Source organism: Patiria miniata, unplaced genomic scaffold (genome assembly GCF_015706575.1).
Source record: "Patiria miniata isolate m_02_andy unplaced genomic scaffold, ASM1570657v1 HiC_scaffold_2, whole genome shotgun sequence".
Lineage (NCBI taxonomy): Eukaryota > Metazoa > Echinodermata > Asteroidea > Valvatida > Asterinidae > Patiria > Patiria miniata.
In genome coordinates, this window is record NW_024037058.1 from 6,917,125 (window position 1) to 6,942,854 (window position 25,730).

The 25,730-nt window shown below is 39.1% G+C and overlaps 3 protein-coding genes and 1 long non-coding RNA gene across 9 annotated transcripts; 2 read left to right on the forward strand and 2 right to left on the reverse strand.

The window, feature by feature from the left end:
* Nucleotides 1–360: 360 nt before the first annotated feature.
* Nucleotides 361–25,252, reverse strand: LOC119726204. Of its 6 annotated transcripts, none has more exons than XR_005270804.1 (6): nucleotides 25,191–25,250; nucleotides 15,785–15,869; nucleotides 13,194–13,295; nucleotides 12,647–12,813; nucleotides 11,688–11,913; nucleotides 9,756–9,818 (listed from the first exon to the last, which is right to left on the reverse strand). XR_005270804.1 is itself a non-coding variant. In XM_038197805.1 (4 exons), exons 1-4 carry the CDS (start codon nucleotides 25,206–25,208, stop codon nucleotides 862–864), a joined length of 402 nt encoding a protein of 133 aa, XP_038053733.1. In that variant the 5' UTR covers nucleotides 25,209–25,250; the 3' UTR covers nucleotides 361–861. The 6 variants fall into 6 exon arrangements, 1 of the variants encoding a protein (XP_038053733.1); XR_005270807.1 differs by having other exon boundaries at nucleotides 13,194–13,280; nucleotides 25,191–25,249; XR_005270805.1 differs by having other exon boundaries at nucleotides 9,791–9,818; nucleotides 11,677–11,913; nucleotides 25,191–25,251.
* Nucleotides 5,509–7,577, forward strand: LOC119726203 (E3 ubiquitin-protein ligase TRIM71-like). The gene has a single exon (XM_038197804.1). It carries the CDS (start codon nucleotides 5,509–5,511, stop codon nucleotides 7,465–7,467), a length of 1,959 nt encoding a protein of 652 aa, XP_038053732.1. The 3' UTR covers nucleotides 7,468–7,577.
* LOC119726206 lies at nucleotides 13,339–13,873 on the reverse strand. The gene is made up of 2 exons (XR_005270809.1): nucleotides 13,669–13,873; nucleotides 13,339–13,519 (listed from the first exon to the last, which is right to left on the reverse strand). It is a non-coding gene; the product is annotated as an uncharacterized LOC119726206 (long non-coding RNA).
* On the forward strand, nucleotides 18,448–22,815 carry LOC119726202 (tripartite motif-containing protein 42-like). Its single transcript, XM_038197803.1, is given in 2 exon segments — nucleotides 18,448–18,474; nucleotides 19,773–22,815. Coding segments are annotated over 2 exon segments (1,986 nt in total). The 3' UTR covers nucleotides 21,732–22,815.
* Nucleotides 25,253–25,730: the final 478 nt, after the last annotated feature.

Consider the following 25,730-nt stretch of genomic DNA (forward strand, 5'->3'; position numbering starts at 1 on the left):
GTAGACTGGATTGAAATAGTTGATGGTGGACTTTGCCGTGGCCCTGCCCCAAGCCCCTTACACAGCAGTGCCAACAATTGTCATCACTGACACTGATGGTGGACTCTACTGTGGCCCCGCTTACAGCAGCGTACCAATTGTCGTCACTGATGTTGCGGGGCTGATCCTGGGAGCACTGGTTCTGGGGCGGGGAGGGGGGAGGGGGGGGGGATAGTCATCTGGTAGGAAAACTGGCTCCTTGTCCTCTTACCCTTGACCTTTCTGATGACCAGAGTGATGAGGATGACGACAATAATGAGGAGGACTAAGCAGCGGTAACGGCAATCACTGTGATCATCAGTCCATTTGCCAGGCCTAAAATAATAACATATTTTATAAATTATATTTTCAGCTTTGCATTTTATACCTTGACAATGCGTTGCTGAAGTTTTCATGGTCTTTAGAGCCATCAGATACAGAATTCCAACACTGTATTGCTGCATTGCTGAGGAAGTGTCCAATTCTTGGTTTTTTTTTTAATAATGTTGCACGGATTCCAAACGACCCAGGAATTAGTGCTGCATTCCCCACATAAGTTCACGCACGTCAGTGAAATATGACATCCATGGGAGGGTCACATGTGCACCCAGATGCATAAATGTCAGGTGAATATGAATATTCATATCCTCCTGATTCACAGCCAATCAGAGTGCTCCATTCAATTTTGGTAGCACGTCCATGCCTTGTGTACAATGGGGTTGCAGATTATTCAAGTTTGTAATTGGAATCAACGTACACACATATGAGGTCAAGGATGCAGGAATCGTTCCTGCGTGTTATTATACCACGCACTTCACATAACCCCAGGACATTATGTGGTAGTCAACGCCGGGACGTTATGAGGTAGTCAACGCCGCTGGTACAGAACGGTATGCCATGGTGCAGGCAAACCAAACCCGGCCAATTAACGACTTGATTCAAGTCTAGGCTATGAGATTGGCCCACATCCTGAGTGAGTTCTGTAGCTGCATATGGTTCCTTCAATGCTTGAAAGCTCCAAGTCAAAGCGCATGTGTTGCATCCAGGCCATGGCTTCCTGAAATGTTAAGAAAGAAAAAAATCCATAAAAGATCAACTTCTCGGATAAAGCAACTGTCGCAATCAAACCACCATACTAGCTGCAGCACGCAGACAACTTGTGGCAATTCTTGAAAGGACATTTGTGATGAAATTAGTTCATGAACACATTTTGTGCAACTTTCTACTCCTCTTCAATGAATTATCTATTTTGCATCCCTTTTTAATGAAAGATGCACTTCTTATAGGCATTTCACAAAATTCCTTGCTCATTGAAATATTTGTGGGAAAGGTTTGTTCATTGGCTTACTACCATGTACTGACACAACAAATCACCAAAGAAATCACCAAAGAAATGAACATTTACGCTAGCAAACTTTCCAAATTCTAGCAACTTTTTGTGCTGAAATAGATGTAACATTGAGATCTTCGCCCAGAATGAATCATCACAGTTTTGCTAATGAATACAGAAATTTGCATTAGCATAAAAGCAAAAATCACCGAAATACCCTTGGAAATATCCTGGCATAATGAAAAAGGAAAAAGGTTAAATGGGACATAAAGGTGCATTTTCAATGATTGCACTAAAAAAAATACACTGAATGGGCCCTTATTATTAAGAAATTATTTGCAAAGGATTATGTGCATTGTACTACTACCCCCACAATGATTACACTCATGCTATAAGCCAAGCAGCCAAATGAATCTTATGGACATTCAAATGAAAAGGAATAAGCATGCTCTGTGTGAGGACCAGTGCGTAAATTACATACCGTGTGAGGACTGCAAGACTATGTATTGAAGTCCTCAATCTGTTGTTGAGAACAGTACTCGCATGTACATGTATGTTTGTGTGCTTCGTCTATGGGGGAATTAAAGGTAGAGTAGATCATTTGCAGCTATCCAAAGAGTAACTGACAAAATTATTGAGGAAAGCTTACTTGCTTTAAATATAGTAATGGCAATAAACTCCCTGTGAAAATATTATTTCTGGTGTCCTGTCATTTTCAGAAAAAAAAGTGAAGGAAGGCAATTTCCAAAGATACATCCAGTGAGTAGTAAGGTTTGTTATTTGAAGAATCTGTGAATGGGTGCGTGCAAGCACTGACATGACGCACAAGCACACACCGTTGCTGCAATGGGCTGAATGAGAACATGTCCCGGATGCTGATTTTGGGCGCAATTCAACATGTGACTCTGCAACTTTTGATTTGAAATCGAGATCCCAGTATATTGGTTCCTTGGAATGTACAGCAATTACTGAGCTAAAATGTTTTCAGGTTAGCTGTTAAACATCCGTCGGCAGATTTTGAGCCCTTTGTTGCTTCAAGCAAAAAAAATGCCTGAATGACAGAACCTTTCTTACTCTTATGACTCTACGCCCCGCCCTTTTTGAGTACATACAGATTTCAAATAGACTGACACCACATATTGATGTTGTGTTACCTGTTCATCAGTCTGTGATGTGTAGAGGTGGGCGTGGCTCTCCCCCATCTCAGCATTCATCTCAGCAATGGACCAATCAGCCTATGGAGGGCACAAAATATAAATGAATATTCAAAAATAGTGCCGAATGAACTGAACTGGGATGCAATAAAAGAGAAAGCCTTAAAAATGTGAGTTTTGGAAATTTTGTAACAAAGCACTGCTGAAGCTGAATCACTGAAAGAAATAACAAGTTTTGTTATGATGAATATAATTTAAATGAACTACACTGTATGCAAGCATTGTGCTGTTGATTGCTATACATGCATGTAAAAGACCAACTTCACACGAGCTAAAATGCAGATAAATAAAAAGAAAGTGAAGGAAAATAAAACCCACAACAAAACAAAACTACGATCCAAAACCAATTACTGTCGGTTCATTTTTTAACTCTTTTTATTTGTTTATATTTGTCTACACAACAGACTTGAGTATCCATGGGCGTCAATTGGTGGGGGATGGGGGACAAGTCCCCCTTCCCACTTTTTAAAGTCGGGGGATATCATATCGTTTGTGTCCCTACCCCCACTTTATTCGTCCCAGAATTAAAATTGTTGCCAACATAATGATCCTATAGCTCAAAATAGCTGATGACTTCAAACTCAAAAATAATGTTTAAAAGATGATTATTTTGCTCTTCAAAAATTTGTTGAAGTGGTCAGAAATTGCCTCAGATCACACCACAGAGCGTCTAGACTGCAACATTTCCCGGGGCCCTTAAGCGAGCCCTAGACTCCATGCTGTTAGGGCTTTGCGCTCGCATTAACTCTGTTCAAGATATGCCCCCCCCCCCCCCGACCTTTGAGAAGCCATTGACGCCCTTGTGAATATCCTGACTGGAAACATATCAAAGGATATTAAAACAGGTGTCATCTGCAATAAGAGTCAGCTAGAATAACTGCATCAGGTAATTGACCCTGTGGCTTCTTTATGTTTACCTTTCTGATACACCTGTCTGTCATATTGCCAGCCCAGGACCTTTGGATCCATTAGATATAAAACACAGTCAGCATGCTGCATTTGATTTCACTATGAGCACGTACCAAAGCTCAACATAAGTGGAATCTGGGGACTGCAAATATTACCAGATCAGAACCTTTGGATCCATTTGAGATAAAACACTGCATTTGATTTTACTATGAGCACGTACCACAGTGCTACGTTATCGGAATTTGGGTACTGGTACTGCAAATATTACCGGCCCAACACCTTTGGATCCATTTGATATAAAACACTGTATTTGATTTTACTTTGAGCACGTACCAAAGCGCTACATAAGTGGAACCAGGGACTGCCAATGAGTGTACTCAAAATCAGGTGACATGGGCTGTGTTGATACAGAGGGGCGTATACATAGATCGCCATCTTTGTTCATTTCAACCATTGCCGTAAGTGACATCAGAATGGGCAGATATCAATGGCTCATTTCATGTGTACCTGAAGGTAAGATTTTTATTTAGTGGGTCTACCTGTAAGGATACATCTGATATAAATCCACAGCAACACATTATCTCATATGAAGTACATGTATGTAAACTCAGTATTTGCCAATTACAAGTGTATACGTATTTACTGGAAATTCAGGTGGATCCGTCAAACCTGTTAGAATACAGACATGTGGAATACATGAATCTCCTTATATTCATGACAGAAATAAGTGAAGCGCATTGTTTGTACTTACATGTAGTCTCTTACAAAATAAGTGTTAGACCTTTAAGAAGATTCGGCACAAGTGTAGCTTAGTAAATCACAAAATAATAATAAAACAACAAAAAATAAACCCGATTTGAAGGTAAGCCTTTTTTTTTTTTAAATTAGTGCACTTTTCTTGCAGAAAAGTGGACTTTTTTGACAAGTCTACAATTGAAATATGGGCCAGTTAAAGAACTTGAAATATGGTGTGTTTTTTCGGTGCAGACAATATTTGGCTGCAGTCTTCTGCCCACCCCGATTCAAACCACCCAGCTGACCAGGCAAGCTCAGAGGTGGAGTGATAAGACGTCTGCACTAAACAGGAGGTACTGGGTTCGAGTCCCACCTGAGTATTAAACAGTAAGACTGGCCTATTTTAAAAACAAGTGCCCTTTTGTTAAACCAGAGTGTCCTTTTTGTTACCAGCAGCCTTTTACGAGTGCCTAGCTGTTTGGAATTTCATGCAGCTGTCAGCAATTGTGCTACCCAAAAAAGTGCCACATATTGTCCATGATTGCACAAAATTTTTAGTACAAAATATGTTCTTACATTAAAAAGGTAACCCTATTACACATAGGTATAGCCAACAAGGGGGAGGGAGATTAGTTAGGGTGTTATTAATTCCCCCCCCCCAAAAAAAATTCGTATTGACTGCCTTTTCCATTGAAATGCCCTTTTTTTTTTACCAGCGCTTACCCCCCCCCCCCAATATTTGTGAAGAGTGCCCTTATTCTTATTAATAAGTGCCCTTTTGACAAAAAGTAATGTGTTTTGTGTGTCAGCGGCCTTTACGAGTGCCTTTTATCTTTTTTACTTTAGCACATGTATTGCCCTAAAAAGTGCTATATGTTGTCCGAGTGTGCAAACTCTTTGGTTTTGAACAGCGCCCACATCATAAGATGATACCAGCCCCCCCCCCCCCCCCCCACTATGTGTAGGAGAAAAAAGTACCCTTTTCAAAAAATTTTTAACCCCCCCCCAAAAAAAATCAAAATGACCTTGCTATGCCCCTGTTACACATTTTGTTGTAACTAATTGCTATTGTCTTCTGGAAAAAAATATAACTAGCATCAAGTTTGAATCAAGCATGTAATAAACCTTCAATTTTATGAATACTCTACTTGACAAAAAAATTTCAACTTTGCATCTTACTTACATGTATTTCAACCAAATTATCATCTGAAGTTCAAATATATGTAATTACAAACATTTTACTTAATGTGCTTCATTTGTAGATTAAAGGTCTCTCCTTTCACATCAAGCACAACAGTGAAGATGGCATCTAATGTTACCGTCAAATCAGTGTTGGAGAAGATTAGTGTGGATCATCTGGAATGCTCCATCTGCACCAACCGTTTCAGGCAGCCCAAACTGCTGGACTGTTTGCATAGTTTTTGCCTGCAATGCCTCCAAGAGCTCAGACAGAGCCAAGATCCTAGTGGCACAAAGCTGACATGTCCTCTCTGCAGAAGTGAAACCATGTTGAAAGGGTCTGGGGTTGCTGATCTCCCTAATAACTTTGCATTCAGTGCCCTGGTGGAGGAAGTTACAATGCAGGAAAAGCTACTGGAAGGTCAAGGGTCAGAGATTAAATGTCAAGCCTGTGATGAGAAGAATCAGGCTATTTCAAGATGCATGGACTGTGATCATTTCCTGTGTCAAGAATGTCAAAAGGCACATGGACGTATGACTTTGATGAAATCTCACAAAATCTACACACTGGCTCAACTTCAATCAGGACAAATTGTTTATAAGAGTAAACTAAGAGATGAAGTTCCCAAATGTGGCAAGCATCCAGATCAGAATCTCAATGTGTACTGCAACTCATGTGAGCAAGTCATATGTACAACTTGCTCTGTACTTGATCATGCCAAACACTCACTCACTGGATTACCTGAGGCTGCAGAGAAATGTAAGAAGAAGGTCACAGAAATGGTCCAAAAAAGTGAGAGCACAAAAACTGAATTGATCACCACTATCAAGGAGATGTCTAAATCTCGCAAGGATTTGGACAACATGTTTGCCAACACTCACAAGAAAATCTCAGAAAAGGCTCAACAGGAGATTACAAAGATCCAAGAGGAGGTTGCAAAGATCCAAAAGGAAGAACAGAAATTAAAGCAAGAGACGGACAGGATTTATAAGGACAGAGTCAGAACATTTGAAGCTGCTCAAGCTAACAACAGGAAAGAGGTGACACAGACAGAGCACAAGCTGGAGGAGGTGAAACAACTCATGAATCAAGCAAGTTGCTATGAGATTCTTGAACTTGAGCAGAAGCTCTTGCATAACCTCAGTGAACTGACAGGGAAACAGCCACAGCAAGTTCCTGACAAGTTGAGCTTCATGGACTTTGAAGAAGGTAAGAGGTCACTTGGGAGACTCATTCTGGAGGAAGAGACAAAGGCTGCAGAAAAGCAATCACCAAGACCTGCAAGATCATGTGTGAAAAAGAAATGGGAACTGAAGACTGAATTCAAGAACTTTGAATTAGGAAATAACACGCTACGACATGTGTCAGCACTCTCTGACAATAACATAGTATTAACCACTTGGATTAATGCATTATTCACGGTATCACTGACCAATAGTCAACATACACCACATCCTATCCCACAAAGGCTTCAAATCAATGGCCTCACTGATTTAAGGTGTATTGCAGTGAGCATGGATGACAAGCTCCTTGCTCTAGATGGTCGAGTAGTCAAGGTCTTCAACAAGCAACATCAGCTCCTCCATCAGTTCACACCAGGTAGAGGGTACAGCCAACCAACATGCCTTGCAGTGGATGACAGCAATCTGATAGCAGTGGGTTATACAGGCAAGAAGGAGATATCTCTACACAACCCAGATGGATCCCTCATCAGGAGACTGCCTGCTCCAAAGATTGAGGATTATCTAACAATGTACAATCACCGCATAATCTACACAACAGACGTGACCAAAAGGTTGGTATGTGTAGACTACTATGGTGCCAGTGTATTCTCAGTTGACATGTCCAGCAACATGCAGGGGGGTTGGGGCCCTACTGGTGTGTGCTGTGACAGTGATGGCAGCATCTATGTTGCTGTGTTCGGACTTCCCACAGGTGATATTCTGCATTACAGTCCTGATGGCAAGTACATTGGATGTGTGATCAAGGAATGTGATTATCCACGGGGCATCGCATTCACATCGGATGGTGATCTGGTAGTGGCTGTAGGACAGTCTGTAAAGGTCTATCACCGAGTGTAAGGACAGAATTAATTAAACTGGGGCTATCCAGCGTATCCACCAAACACTTCCATCAGACATCGAACATTGTTTTGAAAAAGAACATTAAAGTTCATTCCCTCAATACAACATTCGATAATACTGTATGTTTGGTTTATTTCTAAGGTCTTTGGTGTTTGTATACATGACTCTTAGACTTTAAGCCTACTTCCTATAAAATGCTAGATCTGGTGGTCCAATAATGAGAGCAAAGGAATGACCCTTCACATTGTTTGCAAATAACGCAGTGTACATTTTGAAAGTATTATCAATGAGGGGGAAGGTATTACCACGAAAGGCAATTTAGTTCAATTTTCTCCGATTTGTCTCAGCGAATACAAAGTCAATGCATGATGTGTATTCCAAGTATAAGATATAACCCTACTCCTGTATAAAATGTAAATATTTCCTTAAATTTTGTCATTCGATTTTTCAATTATTGGGAAAATTGTTGAGTTTAAATTAATGCAACTTATTTTTGAATGAAAAAGATTTTGCACCTCCATGTACTCAAAAGCAACTGGATGAAATACGTGTGATTTTGAACTCAAGCGATAGTTTAAAAGTAAATCATATGCAATCCCTTGGTTGTCTCTTTCACAGTGCTTTCAGAGTGCCTCATCAAATTAATATTAGTTTCATTACATTTACAACCAAGTTGAAATGAAAACCTTGTGTATTCTACTGCAATGATACATGGATGTTTGTAAATGAAGTAAGTATGATGGATGTACATTTGTAAAGTTAAATCTTGGTTGTTGTTTTTTCTTAAATGTAATTTTTTTTTAATTCTACAATTCAAGATGCATTTGGAACATTCTATAACTTTGGGGTCCACTTTTTCCTGTCCCTGTGCATCTGACATCTACGATTTTGTAATAGAAGATGCACTCCTTTGTGTGTGTACTCTTCCTCCAAGAATGCTTCTGTGCATCAAATGACCTACCCAACAAATATTAATTAGTTTGAAGTCATTTTTAATTGCAGTGAATGGCAAATGATAAATTTCGGATGTGCAGGGACAGGAAAAATGTCCGACTTTGGACCCTAAATGTGAAGAATGACCTACTTGTGAGAGGTTCCATATCATTACAATAATAGTTTAGTTTATTCCATAAATGAATGAGGCTTTTGCTTCTTCGACTAAACATTGGTTTGTTACATGCTGATAGACCAAGTAGTCTAAATGAAGCAATGAGCATTTGCTTTAATTACAGAATATCTCACCAAGGGAACGCAGCTTACATGACAACAATGGCATTTCGGCAAAGATCCAATGTCTGTTATTTTACCAATCAGCATCTGGAACTTTCTAAAGATACCAGCGGCATAACTAGGGTTAGAATAGAAGGTTCTTGTAACTAAAGTGATAATTTTATTTTTCATGGGCTTTTGATTTTTCAAAGACTTTAGAAAAGTAGTTTCTATTGAAAAGGTGGATACAATGAAAATGGAATGTTATCGGCGTTTCCTTGTGTGGAAAAGGTCAAGACACACTCAGATTTACAGTAGTTTAGGGGAAACACTGGAGCATTGGAAACATCTCAACAGTAAACTGTTTATATTGTGTATGTTTGGCCCAATAGATTATAGCGGGCAGCTATTGAAAACATACATTTGTACATGTACAAACTCAACTACCCAGAATGTAATCAAGTTGTGCGGTTCTTCTAATACGTTGTAGATTAAATGAGATTAAAAACAATGTTAATTTGTAAAATAAATTTATTTATGTACAAGTTAAAGGCAGCTTGCATAAACGAAGGTAATTTTTTTTCATATTTCAGGTTTGATTCTACATGTTTTGGAAAATAGGCAAACGGATTTGCAATTGTTTTCGTTAATTGAACATGTAAACATCACATCCTTAGCATCACGTAACATATCGTTACAGCCCATGTGACACAGCCTAATTTGCTAATATAATTCACAACGTTAAAGCATTTTAGATGTCGTGTCTAGGTTTTACTAGATGTACATGACAACGGGTTTAAGAACCAGTATAGAAGGCGCCTGCTGAATGGTCTCGAGGTCAATTAGACGCAGTCTTGTTTTGCAGAATAATCGACGAATCTCTCGGATATCATAGATCCTCGCTGTACAAGGGGATATTACATAGACTACCTTAGCACCCATCCCCCTACAATTGAGAACAATTCACAATGCAGTGGGTGTGTGCCAACAAGCGTTTGCCTCAAGAGGCCAAAAGTATAGTAATTTCTACAAATGAACTTACCTGTACATGGAAGTGCATTGGGGAATCTGTTCTTGTTTTTGCAGACAGGTTTCATGGCTTCCTCACAGTTGACTGCCACTGACATTTCATATAGCACCTACATTTCAAAGTGAACAAATTGACAGACAACACTCATTACATTGCTTGTTCTCTCTCCAGCTCAGACTTCAATTACGAATCAAGTTATCTTTGGCTGACTTAATAGTTTGCATATTCATTCTTCAGCAAGCGCATGAACAACATAGCCATACACCAGTATGGCAGAAATATAGAACCGAGTCTGTGACTCTGACTTGAGTTTGACTTGCACTGCAAATTCTCAGCCTTAACTTCAAGTTACAATGGATGATGACTCAAACTCTGCTCTCATGACTCAACTCATGACTGAGACTTGACATCGGGGACATGTCACTGGTGAGTCACATTTCACTGACTCAACGAAACATGTTTGGCAAAACTGTCTGGTAATAAATTAAGCTATTGCTGATGGAGTGCAAAATTTGGTTTGTTGTTGGTAACAATTGGTTGAAATAAATCCCTTGTATTCTCAGGGGTTTTCCTTAACTTTTTCCTTTACTGGCCGGCCGGGCCAGTAAACCAGAGTTTTCACTGGCCCGCAACCTTTTTCACTAGCCCACATGTTTTAATAGTAACTTTCAATCAAATCACCATAAGCATTTTTGATAACATTTTTGATAATAAACATGATAAATTATGCAATACGAATACAATCGGCAATTATCTGAATCATGTACATAATATTGCATGTAGTTCCTTTTTAAGTGATGTCAATGTTTATTTAATCGTTCATGCTTTAACATAGAGCAAGGCTTTAATTAACAGGAATCAAATAGGGGGAGAAGTTATAATCAAAATTTATGCAGTGTGCTTCGTTCCGAACTAAAGGCTTTAGGTGTTCTATTTCCGACATGTTTTGATAAAACACGAACTAAAAAAGCGTTATCTTGAGGAACAAGAAAACATTGCACACAGTCGTGGTATTAATGGGAGTTTACCAAGTTAGTAACTGAACTGTGTTAACTTGTTTGAAAATGAGTGAGAAGGCCAGTATTTTCAAAAAAACATCTCTCGCGCGCGCCATGCATTTCTAGCGAAGAATGATGCAATCAGCGTGCCTAGCCAAGAAGCGCTGCGGGCGGGCGACCCACGAACTTACGCTGGTCACGTCAATCCATAACGTTTTCCGGAGCACGGTCCACTTTACATTCACTAGTCTTTACATTCAAAATAGGCCCCTCGAATCTCATATCGTCCTCATCTTTTCGGTACATTCGTTTGATAGTGTTCAAGAAATCATCCCAAGAATCCGTTCGGGCACAAGTTTTGGCAGTGAAACTGTCATGAAAGTTTTCTCCTCACCACGTTGTATGATAAGAATACAATGTTAACGTACGTACGTACGTCCGTACCGTGTGGACTAGTAGTGCAGCAGACGAAGTAAATCACGTGCGCTGCATGTGTGCACAATGTGTAATGGCAAATACAAGTTGATTCGCCTCATGTTCGTCGTTGGGATTTCAATGCACAGCGCACTGCGAATATACATGGAGTGATACGAATTCGAACTACCGATGTTTTTATTTCGGTCGGCGTGGCAAAAGTATTCATGTGTTGTATCACCCTTAACTTTTTATTTTGATTGATTGAAAAATACTGTAGGGAAAACTTCGTTATTTTAATTTTTTTTAAACAGTTTTTTGACTCGCCCGTCGGACTACTGAGAGGAGGGTTTTGACTCGCCCGCCGCTGTTTTCACTCGCATTTGGCGAGCGGGCGACCGCTAAGGAAAATCCCTGGTACTCTGCTTTGCAGATACAAAAAAGGAAGACCTGATAACCTCACTTGAAGTTCTATAGACTACAGACATTCATGAAATTTTTTGAGACTTTTTAAAGTTGTGAGTTCTTGAAATATTCACTGAACCAAAGTTTTACCCCAAAGTCACCTTGAATTCCTCCACAGGGTCTTGCTTGTCTATCTGTTTTTGCAGTGTGGTAATGGTGTTCGGTCGACTGACCCAATAAGCACCAACCTTGGCCGGTCTGGTGAGCGTCATGTGTCACATCTCGGCGTTGCTGACCACGCGGTCTTGGTCCTTCTAGAGGGGATGTTGGTGTCGGAACCCCAGGAGCTGGAATTATCGTTATCGCTTTCAGGGACATGGGCCTGGCCTGGGGGGAAGGATAAAACATCACATTTTACTAATATAATACTGTAATAATGGTCATGCATGTTTATTTTTGTAAGCATTTTTTGCAGAGCTTTTATGCAGTGTTCACATGTTTTAACATTTAGCCAACATTATACAAAGGCTGCTGCTGACAATGCCAAGGACTCATTTTATAATTTATTATCTTCCGCATTGGTATCGCCTTGTCATTCCTCAGCAGAGTTGTAATGAGTCACTGTTTTGTGTGACCCAAGTTGAGTCGAATTATTTCATGGAAGTGACTCAAGTTGAGTCAAGTCATTTTAAAGAAGTGACTCAAGTCGAGTCAAGTCATTAGGTCAAGAAGGTTTGAGTCGAGTTGAGTACGTCAAATATTTAGCTGGAGTCAATGCGAGTCACGAATAATTGTGCACTATATAACAACTAAAGACAAGAGAGAAAGTCACTGGTTTCATTAACAGTTTAAAGGAGTGAAACCTTGTTTGACTTCAGGTCTAGAAAAGTTTCCGAATGTGACACAGAAAACTAACAAGTAGATTGTCTTAAATTTCACAATCTCAATGAAAGAACAAAAATAGCTGTTTCAGCAAGTTGCCAAAACAGCCAACAGTTTAGGAGTCATCCAATTTAGAAACTATCCAAACATTCCACTATATACAGTATGCTGCATGAGATGCACAAAGCAATGGAAGTAAGGGCAACACTTCTAATTGATGAGCTCAAAGTCTTCTAACCTGCAGTCCATCCAGCTTGCCCACCCAGCTGGTCTTCTTAGTCAGGTACCCTTCCCTCCAGGCTGGTTAGTGGGAACACTGTATGATCTGGGCACTAGACGCGCAGACGATGACATAGCCTGATGCTTCGCAGCCTTTCGGCATGACTTGGCTGTTCTCCAGCTCAACTGATCACTTCCAAAGCAAGACAGAGAAAATGTATTTTTGAAATGGAATTAGCATTGGGGAAATAAAAATTTGTTACATCTTAGAGTACCACCACTTTTTTTATTTCCCTGCAATGTACATGAAGCCTTAAAGGGAATATACAAGACTTGCAAACATCACAAACCCAAAACTACCAAATTATTATGAAAATTATACCTTACTGAATTGTCATTTTCAAGAAGTGGTATTTTTTTTATCAATTTCCAACACCGGTCGGCCGACCAGCTGTAGGAAAAAATGGCATTTTTTTAAAATACTGCCCCCAAGTTACCAATGAGAACTTTTGATTTTTAACACGAGCCACATTGTTTAGGCCTGCACGCTGAATGGCACTGTTTACCTGTGACTTGTTGTAGGTGTCATAGAGTCCCAGCACCGCATCTCTGTTGAACCTTGTCCATGAGACACGGATCTCATGCACCACCAGCTTGTGAATGAAATCCTAAAACAACAGAGCAATATTAAAAAAATTAAAGAAACACAAGTTATTAATGTAGTGGTCGGCCCTGCTGTCTTATTCAGAGGGGGGAGACTCGTCCACCAGTTAAGGAGGATGGGAGGCAATCACCAAGCGTGGACAATCATCATCGGTTTCTGTCATTAGTTGATTGGTTGATTTATTGATGATCCAGTTGAGATACAATATTTCAATGGAATATAAAAACCCTGTACAATGAAATAGAAAAGCAGACGCTGTGTATTAAAGTTTGCATGTCACAGCGTACACACTATACGTACAATACACGTACATGTACCTTCAGTTTGTTTACAATTTCGGTACAAAATGTGTCGAAAGAAATGCCTTAAATTCTCACCCCGACGTCTTCAAATCTTTCCCTTAAATGACTCCAAAAGCAGCTATACAGCACTTCACTTCAGTTGGTGGGCTGTTCAGATATGGGCCTTCAGATTTTAGCTCGCAAAAGATGGTTTTTGATGTGAATTTGGCTCACATCATGCAACGGCATGGTCCGAAGAAAAAGGAACAGGACGTGCCAATCCTGCACGTAGGCCACTTACTCCCGGAAAAGCCCGAAGAAGTCCGAAGCACAAAAACCCAGATTTACTTTAGTAAAATATCATATTTCAGGAGTGATCTAATATTATGAGAAAACTATAAATGTATTTTGCCAACTTATACATGCCCAATAAAATAGTAAGAATAAAGTTTGAGAAATTATAAGAACGTTTTTGTTGTAACTATGTAGTTGCCGAACGCACTTAGCAACCACGAGTCAGTGACGTCATCATGCTTATGGCGCGTACGTAACTTCTTAAAGGGGAATTCCCAGATCCCTACATTAACAAAGCTGTTTGCAGTTTGTTGCAAGTTTTGTAGAATGAAACTATTCATTTTGTAGTTGTTTTATTTTGCAACAAGTGGATTTGTATTTTCTGCTATTTCATTTTATACTCTGATAGCAGGAGGTCATGGGTTCGAATCCAACGTGAGTAAACATGTGAATTTTTTCCAAAGCACTCTCAGATAGCACAGTACTCATGAAATATAACATTATTATGAAGTATAGTTGTGCCAGATAATGTTCCGGTAGAATTCTTGAAATGCTTCACATTGACTATGAATTTTTTTTTTTCCAGAAATATCACAAATCAAGGGAAACTCCCTTGGTCAATTCATTGTTTAGATTTTGGAGAGAAAAAAATGGAGGATGAAAAGAAAATGGGAACAAGTTCTTTTAAAAGCAAGTAATGTTTGGAAGTTCCACGAGTGCAAATTCACTCCAAGATATTAATCATTGATTATATCTCATCATGTGCTATTAGTTTGTGTTATTTCTATTCTGCAACCATGCCCTCTTTCAGATAAGATCAGATTAGTTCTGACCAAGATTCGATGGGTCATATTTATAAGCCCAAGGCTTCAACTCGACCCTCAATTACAAGCAAGATTACAAGCAAGATCACATGTCCTTTTATTAGTAAATCACACGTCCCTTTACAAGTTCAGTCACAGGTAACAGGGGTTGAACAAGGAATGGCAACACACTGTAAACACATTGCAATACCACACATGTGTACATGATATGTATGTCTACTTTGAACTTACAATTCATACAATCATGTATCAAGCTATAGCATGGCGATGATGATTTATATTTCTGGCCTGTGAAGGGACGGAATGCCTGAGTTTGTTTTTCCAAAATAAGAAAAAAGCCTGACTTCAGGCTATATCCTGAAAACTTGCATCACTGCCCTGCACCCGATTTCACGAAGCGCAACTCGAGTTACGACGTGTAACATGTCGCAACTCGCGATGCATCGTATCATCCATTTCACGAAAGTTGCGATGTGTTGAACGCTTCGTAAGTTCCTTGACAATGGCTTAAAACACGTCGCAAGTTACAACATGTCTAGTTGTCATCGCAAAATAAGAAGAGTCCCTTTCTTAGCCATTTTCATGCCATAAATATTACAAAAACGACATTATAATACCGAGGCAATATGTGTAAAGTTGTAAATAGAACATTCATTGAATATTTATGAATTACACTAGAATATTGCAGTTGAAATTTCAAAGTAGCTGAGCTATACAGTATACTGAGAGTTTGTTTTCCTTCAAAATTGCATTGCACGATCGCCATTATGTTTTACATTTTAACAAATTTTGAGCTGAGATCTGACGACTCTTTGTTGAATATCAGACGTCTATTTACTGTACGCCGACTTAATACATAAAACAGTGACCGAGTTGTACTATAAATAAACCTACACGCTTCGCACTAACGACGTGTTTTGTGAAATGGATTGCAGGACGCGTCGCAGCTGCGATGCATCATAAGGATACGACGCGTAGCAGCGCTGCGATGCTTCGTTACTTATGAAGAGTTTTATGAAATCGGGTGCTGGCCTTCTTGAGCAACCATATACAGATTTCAAATAGACTGACACCACATATTGATGTTGTGTTACCTGTTTATCAGTCTGTGATGTGTAGAGGTGGGCGTGGCTTGATCTCTCTAATCTCAGCATTCATCTCAGCAATGGACCAATCAGCCTACGGAAGGCACAAAATATGAATGAATATTTAAATTTAGTTCTGCATGAACTTAATAATTGGGATGCATGTAGCTTACTGATAAAAGAGAAAGCATTAAAAATGTGAGTTTTGGACATTTTGTAATGAAGCACTGATGCTGAATCACTGAAAGAAATAACAACTTTAGTTATGATGAATATAACTTAGATAAACTATCCAAGCGCAGTGCCATTGAGTGTAATGTAAAACACCAATTGCACACTTGCTAAAATGTGGACAAATATAAAAATAGTAAACAAAAAACAACCCACAAAGCAAAACTAGATTCCAAAACTATTTACTGTCGGTTCATTTCATGTAGCTCTTTCTTATTAGTTTACTTTTGTCTTTACTACAGACTTGAGTTTCCTGAATTGCGACATATCAAAAGATATCTACAACAAATGTCATTTGCCATGAAATTCAGCTTGACCCTAGTGGCTTCTTTCTGTTTACTATTCTGATAAACCTGTCTGGCAAATTGTTAATATTAACAGCCTATAGACCTTTGGATCTGTTTGATGTAGAAAACAGTTGCATGCTGTGTTTGATTTTACTCGTACAGCACGTACCACAGCGCTACATAAGTGGACTCCAGGGACTGCAAATGACTGAACTCAACATCATGTGACATGGTCTGTGTTGATACAGAGGGGCGTATATGTACAGTAGATCGCCATCTTTGTTCATTTCAACCATTGCCGTAGGTAAGATTTTTAATGGGTCTACCTGTAAGTCTATTTGTTACAAATCAGCAGCATCACATTATCTCGTATGAAGTACATCTATGTACATGCAAACTCAGTATTTGTACATATTTACTGGAAATTCAGGTGGATCCGTCAAATTTGTTGTGGAATACATAGGCCTAAAGCCTTCTTGAATTCACGACAGAAATAAGTGATGCGCATTGCTTGTTCAAGTTTACATGTAGTCTTACAAAACAAGTGTTAGACCTTTAAGAAGATTCGGCACAGGTATAGCTTAGGCCAAACAAAAAAAATGGTGTGTTTACGGTAACCCGACGGACCTGGAATTTTTTCAGCCAAATTGCCAACCTCAAACTTTTTATTGCCATTTTGAAGGTTGATATTGATCATTTTAAATAAACAAATTTCAAACATTTCAAGTACTTTTAATTATTTGCCACGAACATAAACCATTTTCCACACTTGGAAATGACCATGATTTGACACAAACATACCTGTGTTAAACGTGCGAAAATCGCGACGATCTCAAAACTTGAATTCTCAAACTACATGAAGTACGATTACTTTTGCACAAACGCATCGGGGTGAACTGGTACGCCTAGCCGATGGCCGGCAAGGTTCTCCCCACGTACGTTCAAACGTGCGTACTGCGAATCGGCCCGATGAAATTACAGTCACATTTTTCAGCCCCCGATACACACAATACAATTATTATACACGCCATTAAAATGCACAATATAATCTATAATATAAGTATGCCGTTGTTTCATCTTTACATGCAAATCTTGACAAAAATCCTTTTTTTCTGATGCATGTTTGATCAAAATGCACACGATGACGGGTTCTGTCGACCACCAGCTGACAGGCATGCAGCGCATACAGCATGGTACACTGGTTCCCTTTGCGTGCTAACAGAATCAATGCTATGATGAAGGACCGGAACCAGTGACTACTGCCTATACAAAAGTCGTACCGATACCAAGCATGATGATGAAGTGCCATCGGCTGAAGTTGGATCGTAAAAATACCAAACAAACATCGATGGAGAAAGAGAATTTCTGCAAATTAATTCTCAGAACGTGATCTTTATTTTCTGTGTATGTGTGTTCCAATAAAATGACGACACTGCAAAGCTTGAACTTGTGACGTAACATCATAGCGTGTTTCTGCAGTAGTGCAAGATTTTGGCCACGTGGGATGGGCCGTACACAGAGCAGTAATGCACACTGATAGTAATACTACGCTGTGAGCACGGGGTGATGTACGGCCGGCCAGACTGAAAGTCGGCGGCGCCAGCGGCCGTGATTAAGCGTGGAATCACCCACCTCAAAACATTTTTAATTATTTGAGGCAAGTTTTAATCACTTTTAATGGCCGGTCTTGATCATTCTCGTGGTGCAAATGAAAATAATCCAGGCACAAAATAAATATGATACCTTGCTCTATACTAATATTATTATGATGCTCCATTAATCAGCACCCCAAAAAAATTGGCCAAATAAGTTTTCCGACCTATTGATGCTATTTTGAAAGGCATGTAATCGGAAGCAAAAGGATTTTTTTTCTTCACCTTAATTTCTTAATTTGAAACTTACTTGTAAATGTAATCTATACTTTTCTAGTTCACGGGAAGCTTTAACACAGTTTGGGAAATGTTGATTTTTTATTAAAGTTAACAATTTTGATTTTTTTTCTTTAATTACAAAAATAGGGGCCTACAAGATCTCTCAAAAATGTTCGAGCCCTTTAAAAACAGGCCCCGAACCCCACGCCATGCCTTCGCAGGTTGTTGAACCACAGCAAAACTTCCCCCACAGGTTTGAAAAAATCCTGGGGTGAAGCTTGGGATGGTACGAATTAATCTGGAATGAAATGTATCGATTAAATATCTTGAATGCTTGAATAATGTTTTTATAGAAATATTTTCGGAAAGAATACGCATGAGCATGCAGAACTGAAATTAAAAAAAATTAGAAAATAAAATTATTTCTCTACCTACCTACCTGGATTTTTTTCAGACCGTTACCATAAACACACCATTTTTTTTGTTTGGCCTTAGTGAATCACAAAATAATAATACTAAAACAGCAAAAAGGTAAAACTGGTGTGAAGACAAGTCTTTTTTTTATGAAATTAGGGCACTTTTCCTAAATAAAAGTGTTTTTTTTGGGACGAGTCTATGCATTAAAATATTCGCCAGTTAAAGTACTTAAATATGTTTTTTTCTTTGGTGCAGACAATAATTGGTTGCAGACTCCTGCTCACCTCGACTCAAACCACCCAGATGACCCAGTCAAGCTCAAAGGTGGAGTGATAAGACTGCCCTTTTGTAAACAAGTGCCCTTTTTACACCAGTGCTTACCCCCCCCCCACAATATTTGTAAAGAGTGCCCTTTTTAAAAAACAAGTGCCTTTTTGTTACCAGCGGCCTTTTATGAGTGCCCTTTTTGGAATTTCGTGCGACTATCGCCAATTGTTCCACCCTGAAAAGTGCCACATATTGTCTATGATCATGCGGTTTGAAAAGCACCCTTTACCTTAATTTTCTATTTTATGGAGGTCATTTTTACGGAGGGATGTGGGACTGCTATTTTTACAAACTTTTTACACTGAGTACACAGTGTTTAGGGCAAAACCCAGTGTTAGAAATAAATTTCAATTTTGTTGTGAACTGTTTCATTCAGACCTGTAGCCATGTCCTCATCAAGTCAATGAAAAGTAATTCTTTGTCGGGTTAACTCACAAACTATTTATCAAACAAACTGTACTTGCCACCAACTTTTGTTTTGACTGGTTATGAACTTTATTACAACTTACATTAGGTGCAGAAAATGTCCCAGATAACAGCTGAAAGGAATTCTTTAATGTTACATTTTCAGGACAAAGTATGCTCTTTCATAAACATGGCCACCCTATTATACAAATGGCTATTTTCTTTTGGACAAAATTAACTACATGTAACATCAGGTTTGAATCAAGCATATAGTATGTGAATAAACCTTCAAGTTTATGAATACTCTACTTGAAAAAAATGTTTTAAACTTTACATGTAGCTTATTTCAACCAAATGATCATTTGAAGTTGAAATACAAGTAATTCCAAAACCTTTTACTTAATGTGCTTCATTTGTAGGTTAAAGGTCGTTCCTATCGTACCAAGTCCAACGGTGAAGATGGCATCTAATGTTACAGCTCAATCAGTGTTGGAAAAGATTAGTGTGGATCATCTGGAATGCTCCATCTGCACCAACCGTTTCAGGCAGCCCAAACTGCTGGACTGTTTGCATAGTTTTTGCCTGCAATGCCTCCAAAAGCTCAGACAGAGCCAAGATCCTAGTGGTACAAAACTGACATGTCCTCTGTGCAGATGTGAAACCATGTTGAAAGGGTCTGGGGTTGCTGACCTCCCTAATAACTTTGCATTCAGTGCCCTGGTGGAGGAAGTTACAATGCAGGAAAAGCTACTGGAAGGTCAAGGGTCAGAGATCAAATGTCAAAACTGTGATGAGGGGAATCAGGCTATTTCAAGATGCACGGACTGTGATCATTTCTTATGTCATGAATGTCAAAAGGCACATGGACGTATGACTTTGATGAAATCTCACAAAATCTACACACTGGCTCAACTTCAATCAGGACAAATTGTTTATAAGAGTAAACTAAGAGATGAAGTTCCCAAATGTGGCAAGCATCCAGATCAGAATCTCAATGTGTACTGCAACTCATGTGAGCAAGTCATATGCACAACTTGCTCTGTACTTGATCATGCCAAACACTCACTCACTGGATTACCTGAGGCTGCAGAGAAATGTAAGAAGAAGGTCACAGAAATGGTCCAAAAAAGTGAGAGCACAAAAACTGAATTGATCACCACTATCAAGGAGATGTCTAAATCTCGCAAGGATTTGGACAACATGTTTGCCAACACTCACAAGAAAATCTCAGAAAAAGCTCACCAGGAGATTACAAAGATCCAAGAGGAGGTTGCAAAGATCCAAAAGGAAGAACAGAAATTAAAGCGAGAGACGGACAGGATTTATAAGGACAGAGTCAGAACATTTGAAGCTGCTCAAGCTAACAACAGGAAAGAGGTGACACAGACAGAGCACAAGCTGGAGGAGGTGAAACAACTCATGAATCAAGCAAGTTGCTATGAGATTCTTGAACTTGAGCAGAAGCTCTTGCATAACCTCAGTGAACTGACAGGGAAACAGCCACAGCAAGTTCCTGACAAGTTGAGCTTCATGGACTTTGAAGAAGGTAAGAGGTCACTTGGGAGACTCATTCTGGAGGAAGAGACAAAGGCTGCAGAAAAGCAATCACCAAGACCTGCAAGATCATGTGTGAAAAAGAAATGGGAACTGAAGACTGAATTCAAGAACTTTGAATTAGGAAATAACATGTTACGACATGTGTCAGCACTCTCTGACAATAACATAGTATTAACCACTTGGATTAATGTATTATTCACAGTATCACTGACCAATAGTCAACATACACCACATCCTATCCCACAAAGGCTTAAAATCAATGGCCTCACTGATTTAAGGTGTATTGCAGTGAGCATGGATGACAAGCTCCTTGCTCTAGATGGTCGAGTAGTCAAGGTCTTCAACAAGCAACATCAGCTCCTCCATCAGTTCACACCAGGTGGAGGGTACATCCAACCAACATGCCTTGCAGTGGATGACAGCAATCTGATAGCAGTGGGTTATGATGGCAAGAATGAGATATCTCTACACAACCCAGATGGATCCCTCATCAGGAGACTGCCTGCTCCAAAGATTGAGGATCATCTAACAATGTACAATCACTGCCTTATCTACACAACAGGATTAAATGAAAGATTGGTATGTGTAGACTACTATGGTGCCAGTGTATTCTCAGTTGACATGACCAGCAACATGCAGAGGGATGGGTTGTCCTCTGGTGTGTGCTGTGACAGTGATGGCAGCATCTATGTTGCTGTGTATGGACATCCAACAGGTGATATTCTGCAGTACAGTCCTGATGGCAAGTACATTGGATGTGTGATCAAGGGATGTGGTGCTCCACGTGGCATCACATTCACATCAGGTGGTGATCTGGTAGTGGCTGCAGGAGAGTCCGTACAGATCTATCACCGAGTGTAAGGACAGATTAATTAAGCTGGGGCTATCCAGTGTATCCACCAACCACTTCCATCGGACATTGATCATTGTTATCACTGACAAAGAACTTTAAAGTTCATTCCCTTAAACAACTTTCTACAATACTGTATATTTGGTTTATTGCTAAGGTCTTTGGTCTCTGTATGTGTTGACTCTAATACCTCAACCACTTCCCCTTTGGAAAATCTTGGACTTCAACACCCAGCCTACTTCCTATAAAGTCCTAGATCTGGTGGCCCAATAATGAGAGCAAAGGAATGCCCCTTCACATTGTTTGCAAATAGGGCAGAGTGTACATTTAAAAAATATTACCAACGGGAGTGAAAGTATTACCAAGAGATGGCAGATCAATTTCAATTCGTCTCAGCAAATGCAAAGTCAATGCATGATTTTTTTTTTCTAAGTGTAAGCTATAACCCTACTCCTGTATAAAATGTAAATATTTCCTTGAAATTTGTTATTCAATTTTTCAATTATTGGAAAAATTGTTGAGATTAAATGAATGAAACTTATTTTGGAATGAGAAAAACTTTGCACTTACATGTACATGAGACAAAGGTAAATACTCAAAATCAACCGGATATAATATGTGTGATTTTGAACTAAAGCGATAGTTTACAAGTAAATCATATGCAATCCCTTGGTTGTCTCTTTCACAGTGCTTTCTGAGTGCCTCATCAAATTAATATTAGTTTCATTACATTAACAACCAAGTTGAAAATGAAAACCTTGTGCATTCTACTGCAATGATACATGGATGTTTGCAAATGTGGTTGGTATGATGGATGTACATTTGTAAATTGAAATCTTGTTTGTATGCCTTTTTTAAATGGCGTTTTTAAATACTATAATAGAAAATGCATTGGAACATTCTATGAATTTGGGGTTCACTTTTTCCTGTCCCTTTATGTCTGGCATCTACGATTTTGAAATAGAAAATGCACTCCCTTATGTGTGTACTATTCGTCCAAGAATGCTTCTGTGAATCAAATGACCTACCCAACAAATATTAATTAGTTTGAAGTCATTTTTAATGCCACCTGAATGGCAAATGATAAATTTCAGAGGTTACAGGGACAGGAAAAATGTCAGACTTTGGACCCTAAATGTATAGAATGACCTACTTTTGAGAGGTTTCGTATCATTACAATAATAGTTTAGTTTATTCCATAAATGATTGAGGCTTTTGCTTCTTTGAATAAGTATTGGTTTGCTAAATGCTGATAGACCAAGTAGTCTAAATGAAGCAATGAGCATTTGCTTTAATTACAGAATATCTCTCCAAGAGAACGCAGCTTCCATGACAACAATGGCATTTCAGCAAAGAACCAAAGTCTGTTATTTTACCAATCAGCATCTCACATACGTTTCAGCTGCATTTTCTACTGATGGGCATGTTACAACTCTGCTCCTAGGGTTTGTTTGCATACATAATGAGGGCTGCCTATTTTACACCGATGATGCGACTCAAAAAGATATCTTTGTATTTTATCATTTATAGACCACTTAATTTGGAAGCCGTTGTTATTGTATCACTAGTTAGTTTATTCACTGTATATTTTGTCGAAATTTTTAAAAACGTTTTCTGAGAACATAGCTCAACAGTGATTTCATGAAACAACCATCTTTTCTCAGATGTTGTTTGCTAACATTTAGGGCCATTTTGTCTTCGACAAAAACATAATTTCAGAGGTTTCCCCAACATTTATACTTGTACATATTGGTAGAGAGGATTATCAAGTAATCAGATTTGTGAACAAATTTTCGCTTGATGTCTTTTATCTCTTGATTGGCCGCATTTGAATATCAAAATTGTCTAAATGCTCTCAAATATTGAGCATGTAACTACGTTCTTAGAAAACTAGTCAGGTTTGTTGATGTCTGGTACCACGTATCGCGAGCAAAAAATAAACATTGAAACAATACTGTTTTGTCAGCTTTTAAAAGTGTTCATTGTTATCTAAACAAAAAAATGTAGCCAAAAGAAATCTATTGCATGTTAAAGATTGCCTCGTGGCTTTACGTTAAGTATTTTATTGCCCTGCGAAAAATTCAAATGTCATGAACTTGAGCCAAACTCAGAATTTTGTGATACCTTAGCAACTGCTTGTGACAAGGGAAAAACCACCACTTGGAATTTTTTACCCAAAATGAATTGCTAACAATAGCATTTTTAGGGCATGCTTTATACAACCAAAATGTTTAAAGTAAATAATTCTTTACATTACACATGTAAAACAGTTAACAAGACACCTGACATCTAACAAGAGGAAGCCCCTGGATGCCAGGGCCGACATAGTATGGTTGCCGAGGGCGCAGTCAAGTTTGCATTGCACCTATACATAACTTATAAGTATCGCACATTCTATGGGAGTGAAACATACGTGATCTGGAACTTTCTAAAGGTACCAGCTGCGTAACTAGGGTTAAGCTTCTAGGGGGTAGCTGGGGGTTCACCAATTTTGTTGGAAAGGTGGGAGGGGGGGGCAAGGAAGGTAACGTATACATGTACATTTGTTGTGAGCAATTCAAGATTTCAAATGGAGTGGGGGTGGGGGAGGGGGGGGGAGACACGTGCCTCATAGTTACACCTTTGAAAGGTACACAGAAATATGCAATTTAAACATCATATCAGGTTTAACAGTCCCTTACATATTTACAATTAAAACTAGTTACGAACCAATAAAGATTTGAATGGTATCACCCCCATTTATTGCCTAATGTTGCAGTCCACTCTTTTCTGAATAAATTGAAATACAAAATGGTTTTGTAGGAATGAAGCCTTAACACTAGTCTGAGTATCGCCCATTGTATCACCCTCTCTGTCTCTGGTCAAACGTCTGATATATCTAAGCCTGCCAATGTATGCGACCCAGTGCGCCAGCCAATTGGAGTCGACATGACATCATTTCATTCTGAAATTCGGACGTAGCTGTTCATTGGTCAATTTTGATGCCACGTTTTTGTAATACAGCAACGGACACAAAGATCCAATAAAACCCAACATTGGGTTTTAAAACTGTTAACATGCACATGTGGGCATTCACATTAAGCGCGTTATTTCAAATATTATGTGATGATCATTCGAAGTCACAGAACGTTTTGACACAGGCTGTTTTTGTTAACACAATTTATAACATAAAAGTATAGTCGTGTTACTAGATGTACATGACAAAACCAAAGACCCGATATAGAAGGTACCCACTGATGAATGGTCAGAATCTCGAGGTCAAGATGCAGTCTTGTTTTGCATAATAATCACCAAATCTCTCTTGCTGTGCAAGGAGATATTACATAAACTACCTTAGCACCTATTAATCCTACAATTTAGAACAATTCACAATGCAGTGTGAGTGTGCCGACAGGTGTTTGCCTCAAGAGGCCACTTTCCAACTTAACAGTCTTTTGAAAAGTATACTAACTTCTACAAAATGAACTTACCTGTACATGGAAGTACATTGGGGAATCTGTTCTTGTTTTTGCAGACAGGTTTCTTGGCTTCCTCACAGTTGACTGCCACTGACATTTCATTTAGCACCTGAAGTTTAAAGTAAACAAATTGACAACACATGTTACAATACTTTTTCTCTTTCTAGCTCGGACTTCAATTACAATTAACAATTGTTGACTAATGTGATGTGCGAGCAGTGGTGTATCACGAGGGGAGGGGGAAGGGAGGGGAGGGGAGGGGATGGGGGCACCTTGTCCCCTGCCCCTAGCGGATTTTTTGAAAGATATTTTTTTAGTAACTATTTCCATAAATGGTTAGAGAGTTCTGACACGAAAAAAAAGAAACCAAGCTCAAAAATCATTACAATGAGCCATGAAAATCAGCATATATTTTCCAGTATGCATAATAATGGTCAGTTTTGAAGAGCGCCCCCATTTGGATAATGGGTACCAGCCCGCGCCCCCCCCCCTTTTTTTGATTTTACGAAGGCCAAGTGTTGGGGGATGTGTGAGTGCGGTTGCCCCCCAACA